Consider the following 21412-nt stretch of genomic DNA (forward strand, 5'->3'; position numbering starts at 1 on the left):
ATCACTTGTAGAATTTCAATGTAGTATTTGAGAAGAATAGCCACAAAAACCTGAAAAAGGCTATTCAAATATTCCTCTGTTTTCTAGCTGTATATCTCTGTGAGAGCAAATTTTCTTTATATTCTTAAACCAAAACAACATATTGCCACAGAATATAGCAAATGATGTGAGAATCCACATATCTTCAGTTGAGAAACAGCTATGGACAATTGGGATTTTCATGATGTAATATCCCAGCCAGATCACCCTATATAAACATCCACTAGTTGAGAAGAAATGTCCATGAACAACAACAACAAAAAGTCCAACCAGCTTTCATGCCTCTCTCTTAAATATTAGTGGAGATCCAAGGATCATTTGACATTTAGGAAAATTCATGTGAGAGATGAAAACCAAAATAAAGAAATGGGGAAGGAAGGAAGGACATAGAGGACAAAATGTTTAATTCAGAAACTGTAAGAAAAGAGAGAGGGAGAGAGAGAGAGAGAGGGAGAGGGAGAGGGAGAGAGAGAGAGAGAGAGAGGGAGAGGGAGAGAGAGAGAGAGAACAAGAATAGAGGAAAAGAGGAAGGGGAGAGAAAAGAACAAAAACTAAATAAACAACTAAAATTAATATCCTCAGAGAAACAAGGAAATAAACTATATGAAGCCATAAAAAAAGAAAGTTTTGAGGACTAAAAAGAGCTTTTGGAAATTAGAAATATAACAGAAATGAAAATGTCAACAGAAAATTTAGATGATTAAGGAGATTTATCAGAAAATGAAAGAAAAAAACAAGGAAGAGAAAAATATATAAAAATTAGAGTATTGTTTGAGGACTTCTGATATCTGACTAGTGGAATTTCCATAAAGAGAGAGCATAGAAAAATTATCCAAGAAAAAAATTCATAAAGAAATTCTAAACTGAAGGGTAAGAATTTCAGATTGACAGGGTCCACCACATACCTACTGAACAGGAAAAAAAAAGAACCATGTAAAGGATCGCTTGGGACAAAAAGATCTTAAAAGTACCAAGATTGAAAAAAACAGGGCAAATAAAAGGATTGGAAATTAAAAAGGCATTGGATTTCTCAATAGTTACAAGGAAAGCTAGAACAAAATGGAGCCAAAGCATCAAAATCTTAGGGAAATCTTTATGCATCCAAAATATAAATCAAATTCTAATACAAGGTCTCAACATGTTTACTTCTCATTTATCTTTTCTCAGGCATTTCCTGGGGGAAAATGTTCCCCCAAAATAGGGAGTAAACCTCAAAAAAAAAAAAAAAAAGGCATGGATCCAGCAAATAAGAGAGTCAAAGGAATCTCCAGGATGATGGTGAAGGAAGATCCCAGGACAACAGCTGTGCAGGAAGCACAGAGATCAACCAGTCCAGATGGGACCAGAGGCGGGCCTGCTCCAGGAGGGCTTCTCCAAGGACAAGAAGAAACTGATGGCTACCTGGGGTGTTTGCACTGAGAGAGACTGACCCTCTGACACAGAGTTAGGGATAGATTAATAGGAAACTAGGCAAATGAAAAAGACAGTAATTAATTCCAGGGAAAGCAAAAAGTTGTGAAGGAAAGAAAATGCAACATCACATTCTCTGCTGTGAATCATATTTATTAGTAATAAAAATGTGAGCACTGAGTTCTGATCTCACCAATACTTAAGAAGTAAAATGTTGGAGGGGACAAAGGTAAGTATGTTTCAGTGTGCAAGGAGTTAGGGAGGTAAGAGAGCTAAATTCTCATTTTCCATAGTAGGAAATTAATAGACAATATTTGAATTGGGAAAAAATCAAGAAACAGCAGGATCAGACTGTCACTTAGAAATATGGAAACAAGTATCAAAAGTGGCTAAAATTATGATGATGCTTCTAGAGAGGGGCAATAAGAGGTGGAAAGAGTGGAGCTGGGTACTGCTGGTTTCTATTATAAAGAAAGATGCACTACATGCTGATTACAGAAAGACTGGAAACTACAAAAAAGTAAATATGAGAATAAAAAAGTCCCTATATGCCATCTACCTAAAGATTAACACTATAAATCTATTAGTGCATTTTCTTTGAGTTTATGTGCATTTTATATTATTGGGGTATGACTTGTATATTTTATATTTTACTTTATTCACTTGACAAAAGCATTTTCCCATTTATTATGTTCTCATACATATTTTCACAGCAATATATTATTTTGTAATAAATAATATTATGTATTTGGGTGTAACAATGTAGGCCTATTTTCCTAATATTTTATTTTGAAAAATTTCAGAGACAGGTGAAAGAATTATTTAGTGAAAACCATATATCCATCACCATGGTATTACAATTAATGCTTTGCTATATACATCCTCTACCACACATTTATCAATCTATCTCTCTATCCATTCATTGATTTATTTTATCTGTTGAGGCATTTCAAAGTAAAATGCAGGCTTTGGTAAACTTCATCCTAAACACTTCATCAGGCATACCATTGGTTAGAGTTCAGTATCTGCTCATGGTTATTTTTCTTAAGTTTTACATACAATGATATGCATAAATATTAAGTATATCATTTGATGAATTTCAACAAATGCATAATCTTGTGAAAACTAAATTGCTATCAAGATGTAGATTACATTATACTCACCCCAGACAATTCCCTCATGTACCTTTCCCTCTCAATCCATATCCCTACCCCCTACATCGACAGAGGCAGTCAATGTCCCAATTTTTAAAATCTATTCCAAAATTTCATGTAATTGGAATGATACAAATGTATTTTTATATGACTTTTTGCATTTAGCATAATGTTGAGATTCATTCATTTGTGGAGTGTATCATTAGTTTGTTCTTTTATCTTGCTGAGTAGCATTCCTTTATACAAATATACAACAGTTTGTTTAATCTATTCTCTTGTTAATGGCACTTGGTCTGTTTCTAGTTTTTGCCTATTTTTAATAAAACTGTTATGAACATTTCTTTTTCTTTTTTTATTGTTTAAAGTATTACATATAGTAGTACATATATCTATTTTTCCCCCATTGACCTTCCCCCAGCCTCCCCTACCCCCTGTCGCATGCCCTCATCCCACCCCCACCCCCAGATAAAGTTTTTGTGCTGCATAGGTATGTTTTCATTTCTTTTGGGTAAATACCTAGCAATGAAATGGTTCTACAATTAATGCTTTACTACATACATCCTCTACCACACATTCTTGATTTCCTTTACATTATTAAGAAATTTTCACCTCAGCATTTCTCAGGGTTAGAGAAACATGGCATTTGGTTTTAATTTTTACTGAGTCCTCCTGGCCAGGATTTTCTGGAATTGTTCCAAATCTTGACTGAACACTATAGCTGGAAGGAATAAATGGCAGATTTCAGGTGCTACTTGTTGTCCTCAAGTGAGATAAAAACTTTGGGGGTATTTTTAGAGTAGTTGCAAACATATGATCTATATCTTGAGAGATGGCCAGTATTTTTAAAGTAGCCAATAAACAAAATGTATTTATAAAACAATCTATTTCTCCGATATAAAAAATACTGCACTCATTTCATTCCATTTGCATGATAAAGTGTGCTTCACTAGGGAAGAAGAGCTTTCTCTGATCCCTACCAGTCAGCTATGATAATTGATCAAGCCTTACCCATTTATATTTGTATACTTATTTCATTAGTTCTCCCTACAAATACTACAAATTCTTCAAGTTCAACCTCTATCCTACATTATCCAGATAGCCTTTTGTGAGGACAGTGAACAGGATTTAAATTCCCACACTGGAATGTATACTTTCAGTAAAGGATCATATATTGCTATCAAAGCAGTAATAGTTAATAGATTATTCCTTAAAGTAAGATCCAAACTTCAAGCCCAAACTCTGCCACTTTCTATGCAATCTTTGGATTTTCTACAACTTTCTCTAAGTTGTACATAAATAGAGATAAAAAGATTCCCTACCTCATTTGGTTGTTGTGAGGAGATATGGTAAGGCACATAAAAGTTTGTGACAATTCCTGCCCTATTGTTATTATCATTGTTGTTATTTCCCTCCACAGTAAATGCCCAATAAACAATTGCCTAATTGGAGGGCTGGGTGAAAAAGGTGAAGAGATTAAAAATTACAAATTGGCAGTTACAAAATAGTCATGAGGATGTAAAATACAGGGTAGGGAATATAGTAAATGATAATGTAATAATTAGGTATGGTGCCAGGTGGGTACTTGAAATATCGATGGGATTACTTTATAAATTACATGGTTGTCTAACTACTATGCTGCACACCAGAAACTAATACAAAATAATATTGAATGTTAACTTAATTGGAAAAAAAAAGAAAACTGAGTCTCATAAAAATTTGCAAAGGTAACAGAGATAACAATTAAAAGAACTGTGGTTCAAACACAAGTCTTCTAATATCAATGCCCATGTGCTCAACCACTCAACCATATGGGTGTCTGGTTCTATTATTCTTTCTTTGTTGTAGTTTGAATATGCCACTTTTTAGCAATTAATAAAATGAAAGTGTTGCTTAAAAGAAAAACAATTGCCTAAATCAGCACTTGTTGAATGAAATAATGCTATTTTGGTGGAAGAGAAAAACTCACAAATTACAAAAACAAGTTATAAAAATAATAATTGTAAGTTAAAATAAATTCTATGAAAAAAAAGATCTAAGAATGTGAATCGGTGAGGAACCTATTTTATAGGGAAGGCCACTTGAAGGAGATAACATGTAAGTTGTGTCTTAAGAGATGAGAAGTAGCAAGTCACACAAAAAAATGGGGAGAACAGTATTCCAGGCAGAAGAATAACATGTACAAAGGTCCTGAGGCAGACATGTCTGTGAACTTTCTACGAACCAGAAGACCACGAGTGTGTCGGGACAGAGTGAGTAAGGGTGGAGTAGCACCAGATGCAATCACAAAGAGCAGAAAGTTTGGCTTTTGGTCTAAGTGCAAAAGGAAGACACTGAAGGGTTTTAAGCAAAAGAATGATAAGATTTTCAGACTTACTCTATCCGTGACTCACAAAAACAATTTGGAGGAGGATAAGAATTTCTGAAAATATTTGGAACTTGTTGTTTAGAGAAACTTAGAGCATATAGGTAGAATACAATATTTTCCATTATAATTGAAGTGATTGATTGCCAACAAACCAAAAATCCTTTTGGGATACCTAATAAAGATTTCATCCACTTTCTTTCACACCTGTTATGAATATGCAAGGACTACTGTGACCCACTTAAAACAGAGGAAGACAAGAGTTAATGAGCTAGGGAGCAAGGGTTAGAGTAACTGAGAAAGATGGCCATAGTTGATAGCTCTGAGGGCACGGAATGGGAGCATGTAGCTGAGCTATGAAAACCACATTAGATGAGAGATGATTTGGAGGATGCTGTGGGATAGATTTCTTACAAAAAGGAAGTGCAGGATTCCAGTATAAAACTGTGAGACATTGTAAGATGTTGGACATTCTGGAATAAATGGTATAAGGAGACTTATAGAAAATGTAAATTTATATTTCAGATAATTATTGTTACAAGTCAATCTCCCCTTAGGGTAACATAGTTTTGCCATTGTAAGCTTCTTCCTGGAATGTTGGAGGGGTTATTCTCTCTTGAAGCTGCTTCATTCCCTTCATATTCTTTTTTTTTTTATTTGCTTCATATTAGTGACTCTCTTGGCACTAATTAAGACCACTGCCATTAATGTAATGAAGCATTTCTATTTTCATATGATATATCGAGTAATTAACAATATTTCCTCTGTTAAGGAAATTTATTCCTAAGGAAAAGCTTATGGGGAAATGTTGGCATGTTCAAATTTCCATCACCTGCTCACTGATGACAGATTGATTTAAAGGTGTGCATAATAGCCGAGCTTTCCCAAATGTGTCAGTGTTGCTGTTTTTTGTAAAATTGTATTATTATGAGATAGTATGTGTCATAAGAACAGCTTTGGGGTTAGTTTTAACTTTTTTTCTTGGAGGATGAAGAATAGTTTATTAAATGTTAGATATAAACTTCATGACAACTAGTATCTTTCATTTCACAGCAGCTGATAATAAGAGCAAAAATGGTGAATACCTACTGTTGCCAGGTAACTGCATCCACTGTGCTTCCTGCCACCTTCATGAATCTGTAAGGAAGAAAAATAACAAAGATATTTCAACTTGAAGCAAACCATATCTACAGAGTTAAAATGAAATAAGCTGAGACATACATAAATTAGGCCAATGCCTGGGCAGCTATGCTTTCTGAGTGTGTCCACAGCCCTTTTATAAACACGGCCTATCCAACAGCTAGTGAAGTTAAACTGTACAGAAGGTAAAGGTAACTCTACTTTCAGCTTTCCACACATCCTTACCATCTGGAACTCAAGACCCAATTAGGACATTATGCCTATGTCTGTCTTCCCAAGCCCATGCCTGACAGCTCCCACATCACTCTCACGATGATCAAAACTTATCTGCCCCATTTTGTATTCTCTAAAGACTCTGAGATTTGCTAGAAAATAAATAAAGGATGACATTTCCCCAGAATCAGAACACAATCAATGCCTCTGAAAAACCTCAGACCTCTCCTTTTGAAGGGAGCATAGGGAAACCCAATTTACTTATCTATACTAATAATAGCCTAGGTGGCGTCATGCCCTCACATCGTTACAAGATGGCCATCATAAGATGGCCACGCTCACAGCGGAGGTGGGGCCCAGCGGCCGGCCGCTCTGCGCGGTGAGGCCTGAGGGTCCCGTGGCTGGACATGGCGCGGTGGAGGCTGGTCCAAGTGTCTCCGCTGCCTCACGCGGAGGAGGCGGGTCGCAGCAGGGGAGGGCAGTTGTGGGCGATCAGGCCAACAGGGGAGGGCAGTTGGGGGCAATCAGCCTGGCAGGGAAGGGCATTTGGGGGTGATCAGGCTGGCAGGGAGGGCCAGTTGGGGGTGAGCAGGCCAGCAGTGGAGGGTAGTTGGGAGCCATCAGGCCGGCAGGAGAGGGCAGTTGGGGGCCATCAGGCCAGTAGGGGAGGGCAGTTGGGGGCCATCAGGCCGGCAGGGGAGGGCAGGTGGGGGCCATCAGGCCGGCAGGGGAGGGCAGGTGGGGGCCATCAGGCCGGCAGGGGAGGGCAGTTTGGGGCATCAGGTCCTGGCAGGGAAGGGCAGTTGTGGGCAATCAGGCCGGCAGGGGAGGGCAGTTGGGGATGAGCAGGCCGGCAGGCAGAGTGGTTAGGGGCGATCAGGCAGGCAGGCAGGTAAGCGGTTAGGAGCCAGCGGTCCCGGATTTTGAGAGGGATGTCCGACTGCCACTTTAGGCAGTCGGACATCCCCCAAGGGGTCCCAGATTGGAGAGGGTGCAGGCCGGGCTGAGGGACCCCCCCCCCCCCCCACCGTGCATGAATTTCATGCATTAGGCCTCTAGTACAAGTATAAAGCACTATCTAATATACTCCCATGATGGGCTGGGAGATATGCCTTTCAATTCTGAGACCCTGAAGAACTTTTCTTCAGACAGAAACTATTTTCAATCAGGACTTCATAACTAAAGAACTCTTCTACTAGGAAGGGAGATGGTGTTTTTCGGGAAGGCCCTATTCCTGCTCTACCCCAGCATAACCCTGCCAGGTATACACATAAGTAAGCAAAGGGGTTGTGCTTTGTCCAAATAGAGCTTCTGCTTTGCCATGATGGTAGAAGAGGACTGGGTTTCTATAGGTCTAGAAGAGAGGTAGAGAGAGGATACCAGGACTACTACTTAGCATTAGAGTGAAGTTTATAAAAGAAGATGAAGAGGAATGAGAGGAAGGAGACAGGGACTGGGATAGGGAGAGGAGAGGGGAGGGGAGGAGAGAAGCGGGAGGAGAAGAGGGGTGGAGAATTCTCTGTTCCACTCTGCCAAGTGCTCTTTCTAAATTAATATGCATAGAATCAGCGACCTGCTTGAATAGAGCAGGGAAAACTGGAAAAAATACAGGGAGAATAAAAACAGATTAGCATATCAAATACTATCCCTGCCACATACAAATTCTAAGCAGTGGAGACCTGATAATAAATAATCTTATAAGTAGGATCATCCAAAAATAAAGAGGGGGAGATAAAATTTTATACCCCTCCCAAGGATATTTTAAAAATTAGAAAACGTAGACAAACTTAGATATAAGTATCTTTTTTTTTTTTTAAATCCTCACCCAAGGATATTCTTCCTTTGATTTTTAGAGAGAGGGAAAGACAGAGAGAAATATCGATGTGAGAGAAATACATCAATTGGTTGCCTCCTGCATGAACCCCTCCCAGGGCCCTGGGCCAGGGAGGAGTCTGCAACCCAGGTACCATGCCCTTGACCAGAATCGAACCCAGGACCTTTCGGTCCACAGGCAGATGCTCTATCCAGTGAGCCAAACTGGCTAGGGCTAAGTATCATTTTTTAAAAATAAATAAAATATATTTATATGAGCTTTACTCCTCCAAAATAATTTCTAAAATCTCTGAAATAGAAATACTATTTTATATAAAGCTGTCTCCATTTACATATAAAAATAACCATAATGAAAATAACACTGACATTTATAGTGCTTTCTCACTGTAAAATTTTTTTCAGCTTTGTATGTGCATAACTTCTCATAACCCTGAAAACAACCTGAGTAGGCAGATATTCCTAATTTATAGTGGAGGTGGCTGAGTCTCATAGAGGTTATGTACTTGCTCAAACTCATAGAGCTCATTACTAAACCCAGGTTCTCTCATTTCAAATCCTACCTTCTTTCTAGGATCCTATGCTGCCTCCAAGCTGTTTTCACTGAGGCCAAGAAGTGCAGTATAACTTTTAGATGCAAAAAGATAAGTTAAATTTTGCCTTGAGAAAATACTACTATATTTATCAGAAAAGGCAAAAAGCCCTGAGTATTTTCTTTGCCTGCTGGCTTCCTCTCACAGACTTTAGCATTTCCATGCCTGTTTGTAAGACAAGGCGCTAAAGCAGGTATCAAAAAGTGACTGACTCATGGCCTCTGCTATAAGACAACCTCAATAAAGTCAAGAAGACAGACACTGAGATAATTAGCTATCAGAGTCTCTGTGTGTGCACTAGTGGTACAAACTAACTGTTATGAGACAGCAGTCAAGGGAGCAGTTAGCTCTACCTTCTATGGTGTTAGAAGAGGGATAAGCATTGAGAAAAGCTTCACATCACACATGACATAGCATCTGGCATTGAAAAAAGGGTAGGATTTTGCCATGAAGAGGGAGGCATAGAACAGCTTGAGCAAAAAGCAAGGAAGAGTCAAGGTGAGTGTGTTCTCAGGAGTCCAGTGTGGCCGGATGTCAGGTAAGGGAGTGGCAGGAGGTCAGACAAGCCTGTGATGCTAGTGTGTCTGGCCTTTATCATGTAACAACTAGGTACACTTCTATGTCCTATTTATCTTTGTATCACTAGTACTCAACATATTAATCATAAAATACAGCTAGCTCAATTTTCATATATATTTGTTGGATTTACCCTGTGTTTAAACAAGAGAGGGAGTGTCAGGATCAGATATGAGTTTTAGGAAGCTCACTTTGCTTATGGTAAAGGTTATAGGTATAGGTGTGGACGAATTGACAGGAGATGAATGTAGGAGTTGGGACACTTTGAAACGTGAGAATGAAGAAAAGACACAATTGAGAAACACTGGTAGAGCATCTAAGAGGACCTGACAGGTGTGTTTAAGTGGGGGAGAGAGAGTACCTCAAAGTTTAAAATTTTTTTATTATTTTTCAATAACATTCAGTGTGATTTTTTTAAACTGATTTGAGGGGGAGAGAGGCACACACACACACAAACACACACACACACACACACACACACACACACACACACACAGGAACACTTATTTGTTGTTCCACTTATTTATGCATTCATTGGTTGATTCTTATATGTGCCTTGACCGGGACTGAACCTGAGACCTTGGTGTATGGCATGACACTTTAATCAACTGAGCTCCTGGCCAGGGCCTCAATATGATTTTATATTAGTTTCAGGTGTACAGCATAGTAGTCATATAATAATACACTTTATAAAATGTTCCTCTGACATTTCTAGTACCCATCTGGTACCATACATAGTTATGATATTATTGACTATATTCCCTATGCTGTACTTCACATCCTCTTGACTATTTTGTAACTATTAATTTGTACTTCTTAATCCTTCACCTTTTTCAGCCAGGCCCCCAACCACTCTAATCGCTGGTAACTGGACCCTGAACATTTTTTTAAAAACGTATTTTTATTGATTTCAAAGAGGAAGGGAGAGAGATAGAGAGATAGAAACATCAATGATGAGAGAGAATCATTGGTTGGCTGCCTCTTGCACACCAGGGGGCTGAGCCCGCAACCCGGGCATGTGCCCTTGACTGAAATTGAACCCAGTACCCTTCAATCCCCAGGCTGATGCTCTAACACTGAGCCAAACCGGCTAGGGCTGGACCCTGAACTTTTAATTGCAGTAATGTTTTTGCTCATATGGGCAACCAAGGAACAGACTTTTGAGGCTGATATTGGTGAACACATTACAATCCTTCTGGCTCTGTCTCAGAGAACTTAAAGTAAATAGTTATAGATGGTAAGTTATGCATTCACAGAAAATTAGGAGGAAAAAATTAATTATCAATGCTTTGTTTGGCTAAAAGGCTTTGGACAGACAATAAAGAATACATCTAATTTGGCATTTTGGAAGTTAGAAAATGGTTCTTTATGGTACTATAATATGAAGATACTCGTATGCATTGGATAATTTGTTCTACTATAGCTTGATCATTAAGTCCTTAAATACCCTTCCAAATGCAGCATTATAAAAAGAATGAGTAAACTAGAGTTAGGAACATTTAAAGTGATGCTAATGTTTTTTCCCCACACTGCTCAAAGAAAATCTATAAGATCAAAAATTATAAATTAATGGACCCATATATAGAATATTATATAGTTTACAGAGCAATATTTTAAAATTGAATATAGAAAAAGACCTACCATGATCCTGGACAGGAAAATCAATTATTATTCTTAAACTAATTTATGGGTTTAATAAAATTCTAATAAAAAATGCCAGCAGATACTTTTGAAACTTTATAAAATCATTCTAACATTCATCTGAAGAAGCAAAGAAAATCCTAAAAAATTGGAATAATGAAGGGACATTTATTTGATGTACCATTTATTAAAATACACCATAAAAGTTGCAATGATTAAAACATTCCTAGCTCAGAAATTAGTAAGTAGATCTATGGACCAGAAAAAGAACATTTTTAATTTGCATATAAGAATTTATTACAAGAAAAAAATAAGTATATGAAAAAGCCAAAGCATTTTAATAGGAATGTGTGGCTATTTTAAAAAATTAATGTCAGATACTCATTTAATATCTTATTTTGTATAAGAAATCAAAATAGTAAAAATGTAGTTTAGTTTCATTATATTTTTTAAATACTTCAATCACAGCTTAACATTTTAAAACAAATGATATTATTTTCTTCACTTTAGTAGTATACTGAAGTAATAGAAAAGCTGTTTTGCTAACTTTGAGAAAACATCATTATGATATGTGTTCACATGAAAATTGCTATAAACTATATCTTTTCTTTTTTCCATCACAGCAAAATAATAGACCAACTTCAAACATATGGAAGCATTTCTGCACTTATTTCAAGGAGAAAAAAAATCTAATTTTCAAATAACGTCAAGCAAAATATGCACTTCCAAATACTACCAGAATGACCAAACATACCCTTGTTTTTTGAAATGTTTGTAAAAAACTCATCTCAAATGGAGCAAATGTTTTGTTTTCAGACATCCTCAAATGTTATTTTAAAAACTCTAGAAATACAAAAATCAACCACAGAAATAACACATAAAGATAACTGATTAGACAAAACTTCAAGGAATGAATATTATAGTCAAAGGGTTTTGAAGAATTCTCCCCATCCCCATTCTCCTTCCCTTAGAATTATGGCTTTCTATCTACCCTGCAATTATATTGTTTCTATACTCTGCTTTTTTTTAAAAAAATTATTTTCATTGTTGAGAGTATTAGAGATGTCCCCCATTTTCCCTCCTTTGCTCCTCTCCACCTGTTCCCACTCCACCCCAGGCCTTCAGGACACTATTGTCTGTGTCCATGGGCTATGCATATAAATTCTTTGGTTAATCTCTTCCTGCTCCCCTTCCCTCTGAGATCTGTCAGTCTGTCCCATGCTCCCATGTCTGTGGACCATTTTGTTAAAGTATGGTTGGCATACAATATTGTATCAGTTTCTGGTGTTTTTAGATCTATGCTGGCAATGTGGATGACAAGTCCAAAAAGATAATTTTCATTGTTCAAATCTAGCATTGATGGATTCTTCTGCTCTCTAGTTCTGCCTGTTTCTCAGAAACTGGCCCAAACCACATAAATGAATAACTTCAACACAGCTGCAGAATGTTCAGCCACAGTAATATTAGAGGTGGAATAACATGCACACAGACTAGTGCTGTCAGAAGTAAAATACCACTGGGAAAGTGAAATTTCATTTAGGGTCAGTATTATCCAAGGATTTTCCACCATCTACTTCCATTCTAATCCCTAGATTTAGGTCTATGAATGTACAAGTAAAAGATGACCCAGGATGTGAATAACGACAAGAGAGAAAGATCTTGGTTTTCCAAGGTTGGATGTCTCCATACCTGAATTATGAAGACAGAAATTCTGGATGATTAATTCAGGGAACAGAAGCTGTCTATGCTCATGCTGACATCAAATTGTGCAAAAAAAGGATAAGAGACAGAAGGGGCAGGAACCTGTATGAAAGGAAATTGGCCAGTGCCAGGCAGACCTTTCAGTATTGGGGAGTCTTTCCCATTGGAACCAATGTGCTGCTATAGGGAAAAAAAAAAAATATATATATATATATATATATATATATATACATATATATATATATATATATATATATATCCCCTTTCATTGTGAGAGTTCCTTTTCTCTCCCAAGAGACCTCAAATCTGGGAGAATTTCTTTCCTTTGTTATCCACCTGCACATATGACGTATCTGAAATATTGTTGAGCCTTCTCTCCCAGGGCATATCACAGCTCTCTCTTATAATAAGGCACATCTTTATTCATGGTCTTTGGGGTTTTGATTTCTACTTCTGGACCACAAGTGCAACCCTAAAAACTGGATTCTAAATTTTTCTCCCAGGAAGGAAGATAAATCCTTCACAGAAAACTGAATGTCTAAATTTAGAGTACAAACTTCAGTGAGACTGGGCAGCCTGATCTTTCTTCCCTTGTCTAAAAAGAAAATCTTTGGTTATATACCTAACATGAATATGATTTAACAGCCATTCCATACATAAAACTAGGAAAAACATGTGAGAAAATTATTCATTTTGAGTTACAGCAAAACAGGCATCTTCCATTTGGTCCAAAGCCAGTTACTTTTCCATGGCTAATTATATATTGAGCTATACTAGGTACTGCATTGAACAAATAAGATATTGACAACTTTCTTTTTTTCTCTTTCCCTTCTTTCAAGCCTCCCTTCCTTTTCCCTGGCTCCCCCCTTCCTTTTCTCTCTCTACCTCTATTTATATATAACTAGAGGCCCAATGCATGAAATTCGTGCAAGGGGCTTCTGCCTTGGCCCCTGCTGCCGTAGCAGCCACCTCCTCTGCCTCGGCCCCCACAGCCCTGGCTTCATCCGGAAGGTCGTCCGGAAGGACGTCTGGTCTAATTACCATATTATGCTTTTATTATTATAGGTTGTATACTGGCAGTAGGCTGATAGACTTCCCTTCTAGATAAGAATTCCATTAAATGTATAGATTTATAGAGCTGTAAATATACAGAGACTAGAGATGGGTTGAAACTCTTTAATCAGTCTCTCTTGCCAATAAGTTATACCCATCAGGTTTAATTTAAGGAGGCTCCTGAATGAAGAAAGGAAAAAATAAGTTAGCTAAAATTACTGATTGACAAACACTTGGTAAGTAGTTTATGTAATGTAAAACCCTATAAGATTGATATTATCACTTTTGCTTCATAGATGAAAAAACTGCTCAAGATCACCCAGGTAATAAGTTGCAAAGCCATAATTCAAATGCAGTTCTGATTCTAAAGCACTTGTTTAAATCATACAGAGATGGCAAATTTGTGATATGTGTGGCGCTGCTCCCTTTTCCTGAGCCCACGGTAGATATTAATAATAGATTTCAATACTCTCTCGTTAATCTCAGAATTGGCCTAAGAATCCTTCTCAAGTCAGGGTTCCAGCCACTTTTACCTGGAACTGGCCCCCAAGATGAAATCTATTTGCTGCTAATGGGCGGTGGAGTTTGGGAGAAAGGCTACATAGGACAGTGTCAGGAATTAAATGGAGGCATATATGAGACAATAATGCATAAAGGACAAAATAGGTTTGATTAGGAGGAAGACAAATAGCAGGGATGTGGGGGATGATGAGAGAAGATGCCGAAATGGAACTGGAAGGCTATAGCTGGAGCTGGAAGGTGCTGGTTAGGGGAATATTTTGACAGACATGTCTTGACAGTGTAAAATACTGCTGAGGAAATCTTAAAGACTTGGATGCAAGCAAAGAAGGATAACTGACCTGATATGATTTGCCCTGGCAGTGGAGACTGATAGGAAGAGGAAAAATGCATCAAGATGTTATGATGAATTTCACACCAAAAAGCAAACTTTCCAAAAGCTCAAGTCCTGGAATAAAGCTGCATCTAAGAGAGTGAACACTGTGGAACTAAGATAAAGAAGGATTTTATTTTTCTAGCATGCTAAGCTGTGTGGCTTTGTTCAAGGATCTTCATTCAGGAACACAGCACCACATGGGCTCAGGAGTCAGATACCTAATTTAAGACCTGGCTCCACAGCTTATTTGCCATGTGACCTTGGGTACGTTGTTTAACCTCCCTGAACCATTTCAAATAGAGAGAACAGCAACTACTTCCCAAAGATTTTGTGAAGATTAACAAGATAACAAACATGAAGGAACAGGGGTACTGCCTGGTATACTGTTGGCACTCAATAAATGCAAGCACCTCCATTCTTTGATCTGTAAAATAAAGATAATAAAACCTGATCTGCCTCTATTAGAGGACAATGGTTCTCAAACTTTGATGTACAAAGAATCTCTTGGGGGCCATGTTCAAAATGCCAATATCTATGCCCTATGTCCATACAGTCTGTTTTGGTAGGTCTGGGCTGAAGTCTAAGAATCATGCTGTATTTTTAAGAAGCTCTCTAGGTGCTTTTAATGCAGGGGGATCATGACCACACCTTTGACAGGATCTGGTATTAGCAGCATCTGTTAGAATAGGCCGTTCTTGGAGGAGAAAATAGGGTTTTGAAGAAAAGTAAAGAGAGGGAAAAATGGGAGAAAGTAAGTGAGGAAGAATATTTCCCAAAAGAGCATATTTGAAGGCCCGCCAAATAAAGAGAAGCTTAGCACAAACAGGGCCAGTGAGGCCTGAATGAAGTAAGGAAAAGGGAAAGCTGGAGAAGATAAGAGTAAAGAACTGAACAGCAGCAAAGCATTCATTGTAGAGCCTTGTCAGACATGGTAAGGAGATTTAATTTTGTTATAAGAGCAATAAAAAGTCAATAGAGTCTTTAGCAGTGACTAATATCATGTGAATTATGTTTATAAAAGATTTTCTCACAACTGAGTGGTGAATAGATTGGAGAGGACAAGAGTGGAAGGAAAAAAAACGAAACAGTAACTAGGCTATTGACGTGGCCCAGGTCTGAGTTCTCCAAACTGTAATTCTTTTGTTGTTATCTGCTCTACTGCCATCCCTCACTTAAAGCAGGGCGCACATTCCAACTCAATGTGGTCCAAACATGTTAGTGAAACACCAGTTCTTCAAGATGGTCTCTGAAAATAAGACTCTGGTCAAATAAACTTAAGAAATTCTGCATGCTACATCCCCGTCTTGGAGATTCATAATGTAAACTAATGTATTAAAGGTTCTGGAAAGTGTTTCGGTAAATCTGTGTATCCCACTATTTCTCAAACTTACTTGACCATGGAACCTTTTATTTTCCCCACCTCCACATAATGTTAATAACCTGCAGAACTGATGTTCTCCAGAGCACATTTAAGGAAATGCTACCATAAGTCATTCTAACCAAGAGTTAACTCCATGTGCTTGGTTTCTTGGGCCTCCTCTTTATCTCTCTATTATTTCAATGATTTAGACAGTATTTTCTGACTCCACATATATTACATGAGGACATCAGCTTTATATGTCTTTCTTCTCTTCATTTCTACCATCTATTTTCTGTCAACTGTTCCTCTACATTATAAAGGGCGATAAAGTTTTTATTCCTTTCTGTAGCCATAATTTTTTTCCTTGTTTCTGGGTCTGGATCTCCTATGAGCCAGCTGTTGGGTGTCCTGAATTAATCCTCTATATCTGTAATATTTTATTTCAAATTTTCTAACTCTATCTAAGCTCTGTGTATGGGTGATTTCCTTTATTTTTATCTTCCAATATTTTAGTAGACTTTTTTTCTTTTAAAAGCGTTTGGGAGATATAATTTAATACCATATAATCAACCAATTTAAGTGTAAAATTGAACAGTTTTTTAATCATATTTGAAGAGGTGTGCAACTATCAATATAATCTAACTCTAGAATGTTTAATTTCAAAAAGAAATCCCTATCCATGAGCAGTCACTCTCCATCAGCCCTAAGCAACTACTAATCTACTTTTTGTCTCTATAGATTTGCCTATTCTGGACATTTCATATAAAGGGAATCATGCAATATTTAGCCTTCTTTCAGTTAGCATTATGTTTTCAAGGTTCATCCATGTTGTAACATGTATTGGTGTTTCATTTCTTTTTATTGTCAATTAAAAAGACAATGAATGTATATGTATATCCACTGTATGAATATACCACATTTTATATATCCATTCATCAGTTAATGGACATTTGGGCTGTTTGGACATTTGGGCTGTTTCTACTTTTTGGCAATTACGAAAATGTCACTATGAATATTTATATACAGGTTTTATGTGGATTTTTTTATTTACCGTGGGTATATACCTAGAAGTGGAATTGCTGAATCATATGGTAACTCGATGTTTAATTTTTTGAGTAATTGCCAGAGTTTTCTAAAGCTGTTGCACCATATTATATTCCCACCAGCAGTGTATGAGGGTTCCAATTTCTTCACATCCTCTCCAATATTTGTTCTTGTATGTCTTTTTATTTTAGCCGTCCTAGTGAATGGGAAGTGAAATCTCATTATTTTTATTTATGTTTCCCTAATAACTAATGATATTGGACATCTATTCATGTGCTTAATAGCCATACGTTTATATTCTTTGGAGAAATGTCTACTCAATTCCCTTTTGCTCATTTTAAAAAATAGGTTATCTTTTTTATTGTTGAGTAGTAAGAGTTCATTTTTAAAAAATCTTTATTGTTGAAAGTATTACATATGTCCCCTTTCCCCCCATTGACCTCTCCCAGCCTGCCCATTCAAAGAGTTCTTTATATATATTCTGTATACAAATCCCTTATCACTTACATGAATTGAAAATATTTTCTCCCATTCTGTGTGCCAGTTCACATTCTTGATGATGTCATTCAATGCACAAAAGTTATTAATTCTATAAAAGTCCAATGAATCAATATTTTCTTTTATCATTTACTAGTGGCCCAGTGCACAAAATTTGTACACAGGGGGGTGGGGGGAGTGTCCCTTAGCCTGGCCTGCACCCTCTCCAATCTGGGACCCCTCGGGGGATGTCTGACTGCCGGTTTAGGCCCGATCCCATACCCACAGTCGGACATCCCTCTCAAAATCCGGGACTGCTGGCTCCTAACCACTTACCTGCCTGCCTGCCTAATCGCCCCTAACCACTCTGCCTGGCGGCCTCCTCGCCCCCAACTGCCCTCCCTCCCCCCCCCCCCCGCCGGCCTTCTCGCCCCCAACTGCCCCCCTGCTGGCCTTCTCACCCCCAACTGCCCCCCCGCACTGGCCTGATCACCCCCAACTGCCTCCCCGCCAGCCTGCTTGCCCCTAACTGCCCCCCCCCGCCGGCCTGATCACCCCCAACTGCCCCCCACTGCCGGCCTGCTCGCCCCCAACTGCCCCCCTGCCGACTTGCTCGCCCCCAATTGGCCCCCCCTGCCGGCCTGCTTGCCTCCAACTGCCTCCCCACCCCCCGCCAGCCTGATTACCCCCAACTGCCCTCCCCTCCTGGCCTGATCGCCCCTAACTGCCTCTGCCTCAGCCCCGCCACCATGGCTTTGTCCGGAGGGACGTCCAGAAGGTCTCCCGGTCTAATTAGCATATTACCCTTTTATTAGTATAGATACTTTCAGTGTTGTATCTAATAAACCATTGTCTAACCTTTATTGGACATAATTTCAGCAATTACATACTTAGTTTTTAAAATTTCTTATTGTTCTAATTGTACCTTTTTTCATAGAAATAAGTTTTTACTCTAGAAGTACAATATCTTATTATATCTTTACAAGAATACTAATTCCAGTTTTTATTTTTAAAGTTCTGATCCTGAGTTATAATCTTCTTGTGTCAATTTTTAAATTTATTTATCTTGGTTTTTCTCTTCCATGTTACCAGTTTCCTTGTGATCTTTGGCTATCAATTCATATTTAAAAATTGGGACTAAGTAGACTCTTCTTAGTAGCAGGTACAGATTTTTCTCAGCTATTGAGTATGTGGGCTTTTAGATAAGCCTCTCTTTTCACTGGGATGTCTGTTTTTAAGGCAGAGTCTGTTGACCCATCCATTTCACTTTAGAGAGGAAGGAGGGGGAATGCACAGACAGGCTTTGGCATGGGTATCCCACAATGCTTTATTAACTGTTTTATTTATTATGCAAGAGCAACTCCATCTTAACATACTAGGTTCATCCCCTGGCGATTCCTTCAGTTTCTTTGGTGAGGGTTCTTAAGCTTTGGTTTGGCATTTGCTTGGAGATAATATACTGAGCTGTTTTTGCTCTATATGGGCAGGGTAGGGCACTTAAAATGATGGAGGAAGAGATGAGCTCTGGTTGTAGTCACTCTGCAGACAGACTTTCATATAAACCCCTTGACTTGGTCCCCCTTTCTCATTAACCCCCTCCTGACTCAGAGCCTATCTGTTAGGCCCGTGGTTGGCAAACTGCGGCTCATGAGCCACATGCGGTTCTTTGGCCCCTTGAGTGTGGCTCTTTCACAAAATACCACGGCCTGGGTGAGTCTATTTTGAAGAAGTGGCGTTAGAAGAAGTTTAAGTTTAAAAAATTTGGCTCTCAAAAGAAATTTCAATCGTTGTACTGTTGATATTTGGCTCTGTTGACTAATGAGTTTGCCAACCACTGTGCTAGGCAGATTAGCTATCTTTATTCAGAGTCCACATTCTCTGGGTTGCCATTTCCTTACTCTGCTTAATCTGTTGACAGTCTTCCATCTGTTTAACTGTCTTAGTTAAAATGCTTTCAATGAATGTCTGCTTCTTGATACTATTGCATCACCAAAAAATAGATTAGGTCCCTACTCTATAGCAGACATAGCAATAAACTCCAAGTAAATTAAAAGAGCTTAACATTAACAATTAAAACATTTAAAATGTCCATATGAAAAGGAAATAGTAACTTTATCCTAAAAGTGTAAGGAAAGAAACAGAAAAGACTATCAATAAGAAAATAGACAAGAATAGTTACAATAAAAATAAACTTCTGAAACAATAAAAACATGTTTCAAAGTAATAAAAAAGCAATAGTTAAGATAAAATTGTCATTATATAGATGATGCATAAAAGTTTATAAAAGAAAAGCAGAGGAAATTGATATAACCCTAAAGAATAATTATTCATGCCTTTAGATAAAAATCAATTACTAGGAAGTGCCGTTTCCCGAATGAGGAAATGAAAATAATAAAACAAGCATTTTATTAAGTATGTTCCATATTCCAGGCAACACGTTAGTCCCTGAAGATATAAATGTGAAGATTCTATATCTGTCCTAGTGGAGTTTGTATCCTAACTAGAAAGACAATCCTGTTTAGTCCTATAACTATCTAAGTGAAAAAATTTAAAAATTAATTTGGCTCTATAAAATTAAAGCTAAACCACTATGATTTTATAAACCACCATAATATACAATGATTTAAAATGCTTCACAATCACATTTATGCATACTGCTTTTGGGTCATATGAATATAGAAACAGTTGTTGAATAAGACAGAATTTATTCAACAAGCACTTATAATACACCTATTGTATTCATAGGTTCTGAGGCTACAAAATGAATAAAATATAGGCTGGGTCCTGATCCTAGTCCACAATCTAGTAGGGGAGGCAGACATATAAATAAATAAGTTATCATCAATTTGATAAGTGCTACAGCAGGAAAATAAACAAAGTACCTCATAAGGACAGAGGAGGTGATAAAAAAATCCTGCCTAAAAATGTCAGAGAAGATCTATTGGAAAGATTAAAAATTAGGGGACAGGGTGTTACTCTAAAGAAAATGTCACAAGATAAAAAGGTACAAAGGGGAAAGGTATATGGCATCTGTCAAAATTTACATATATTTTGATGGCTATGGGCACATTGTGCAAAGGGGATGGAGCTGTACACTGGCTGCAAAATGAGGCAGGCACCTGACCCTGAAGCCCTGGGGGGTGGGGGGGAGGTCATGTGAAAGGGCTTGGATTTCAAGCAAGAGTGATTTGATCACATGTTGCATGTTTTTGAAAAACCACTGAGAAATCGATGTGAAACAATGATTAGAGTCTGGGACTAGATATATAGAAACCATTCAGGAGGAAAAATGATAAGACTTAAAATAAAAATGGAAAGACAGAATATGAGTGATACTAAGATGTTAGAAATAATAGAACTTAATAAGTAATTGATGGAGTATATGAACAAAGGAGAGGAATGAATCTGAAATGGCCTCCCAGTCTGTGCCTGAGGCAAAATGGTACTGTGTCATTAACCAAATCTGGGACAGGAGAAAGGAGACGACAGAAGGATTTGGAAAATGTTCAGTTGTTTTTATTTTTATATATATTTTTATATATATACTAGAGGCCCGGTGCATGACATTCGTGCACTGGAGGGGAGGGGTTCCTGCGCCCTCTCGCAGTCCGGGAGCGGGCCTAAGCCGGCAGGTGGACATCCCTCAAGGGGTCCTTAGAACTGCCACATATGCGAGAGAGTCTCCTGCCACCACCACTGCACTCGCCAGCCATGAGCCCGCCTTCTGGCTGAGTGGCACTCCCCCTGTGGGAGCGCACTGACCATCAGGGGGCAGCTCCTGCATTGAGCATCTACCCCCTGGTGGTCAGTGTGCATCATAGTGACAGGTCATTCTGCTGTTTGGTAGATTTGTATATTAGGGTTTTATTATATAGGATATTTTTTTTATTTCAAGAAAAATGATTTTAAGTATAATAATGTTAC

General features: G+C 38.1%; 1 protein-coding gene across 2 annotated transcripts in view; it reads right to left on the minus strand.

Annotated features, from left to right (window-relative positions):
* HPSE2 (heparanase 2 (inactive)) overlaps positions 1 to 21412 on the minus strand; it is a 538739-nt gene that overhangs the window by 183954 nt on the left and 333373 nt on the right. For both annotated transcript variants that reach the window (XM_079793868.1, XM_079793867.1), the window contains one exon: positions 6055 to 6102. In XM_079793868.1, the coding sequence (XP_079649994.1) occupies positions 6055 to 6102 (48 nt within the window). The remainder of the gene's footprint in view (positions 1 to 6054; positions 6103 to 21412) is intronic.

The sequence above is a fragment of the Cnephaeus nilssonii genome, assembly GCF_951640355.1.
Source record: "Cnephaeus nilssonii genome assembly, chromosome: 16".
NCBI lineage: Eukaryota > Metazoa > Chordata > Mammalia > Chiroptera > Vespertilionidae > Cnephaeus > Cnephaeus nilssonii.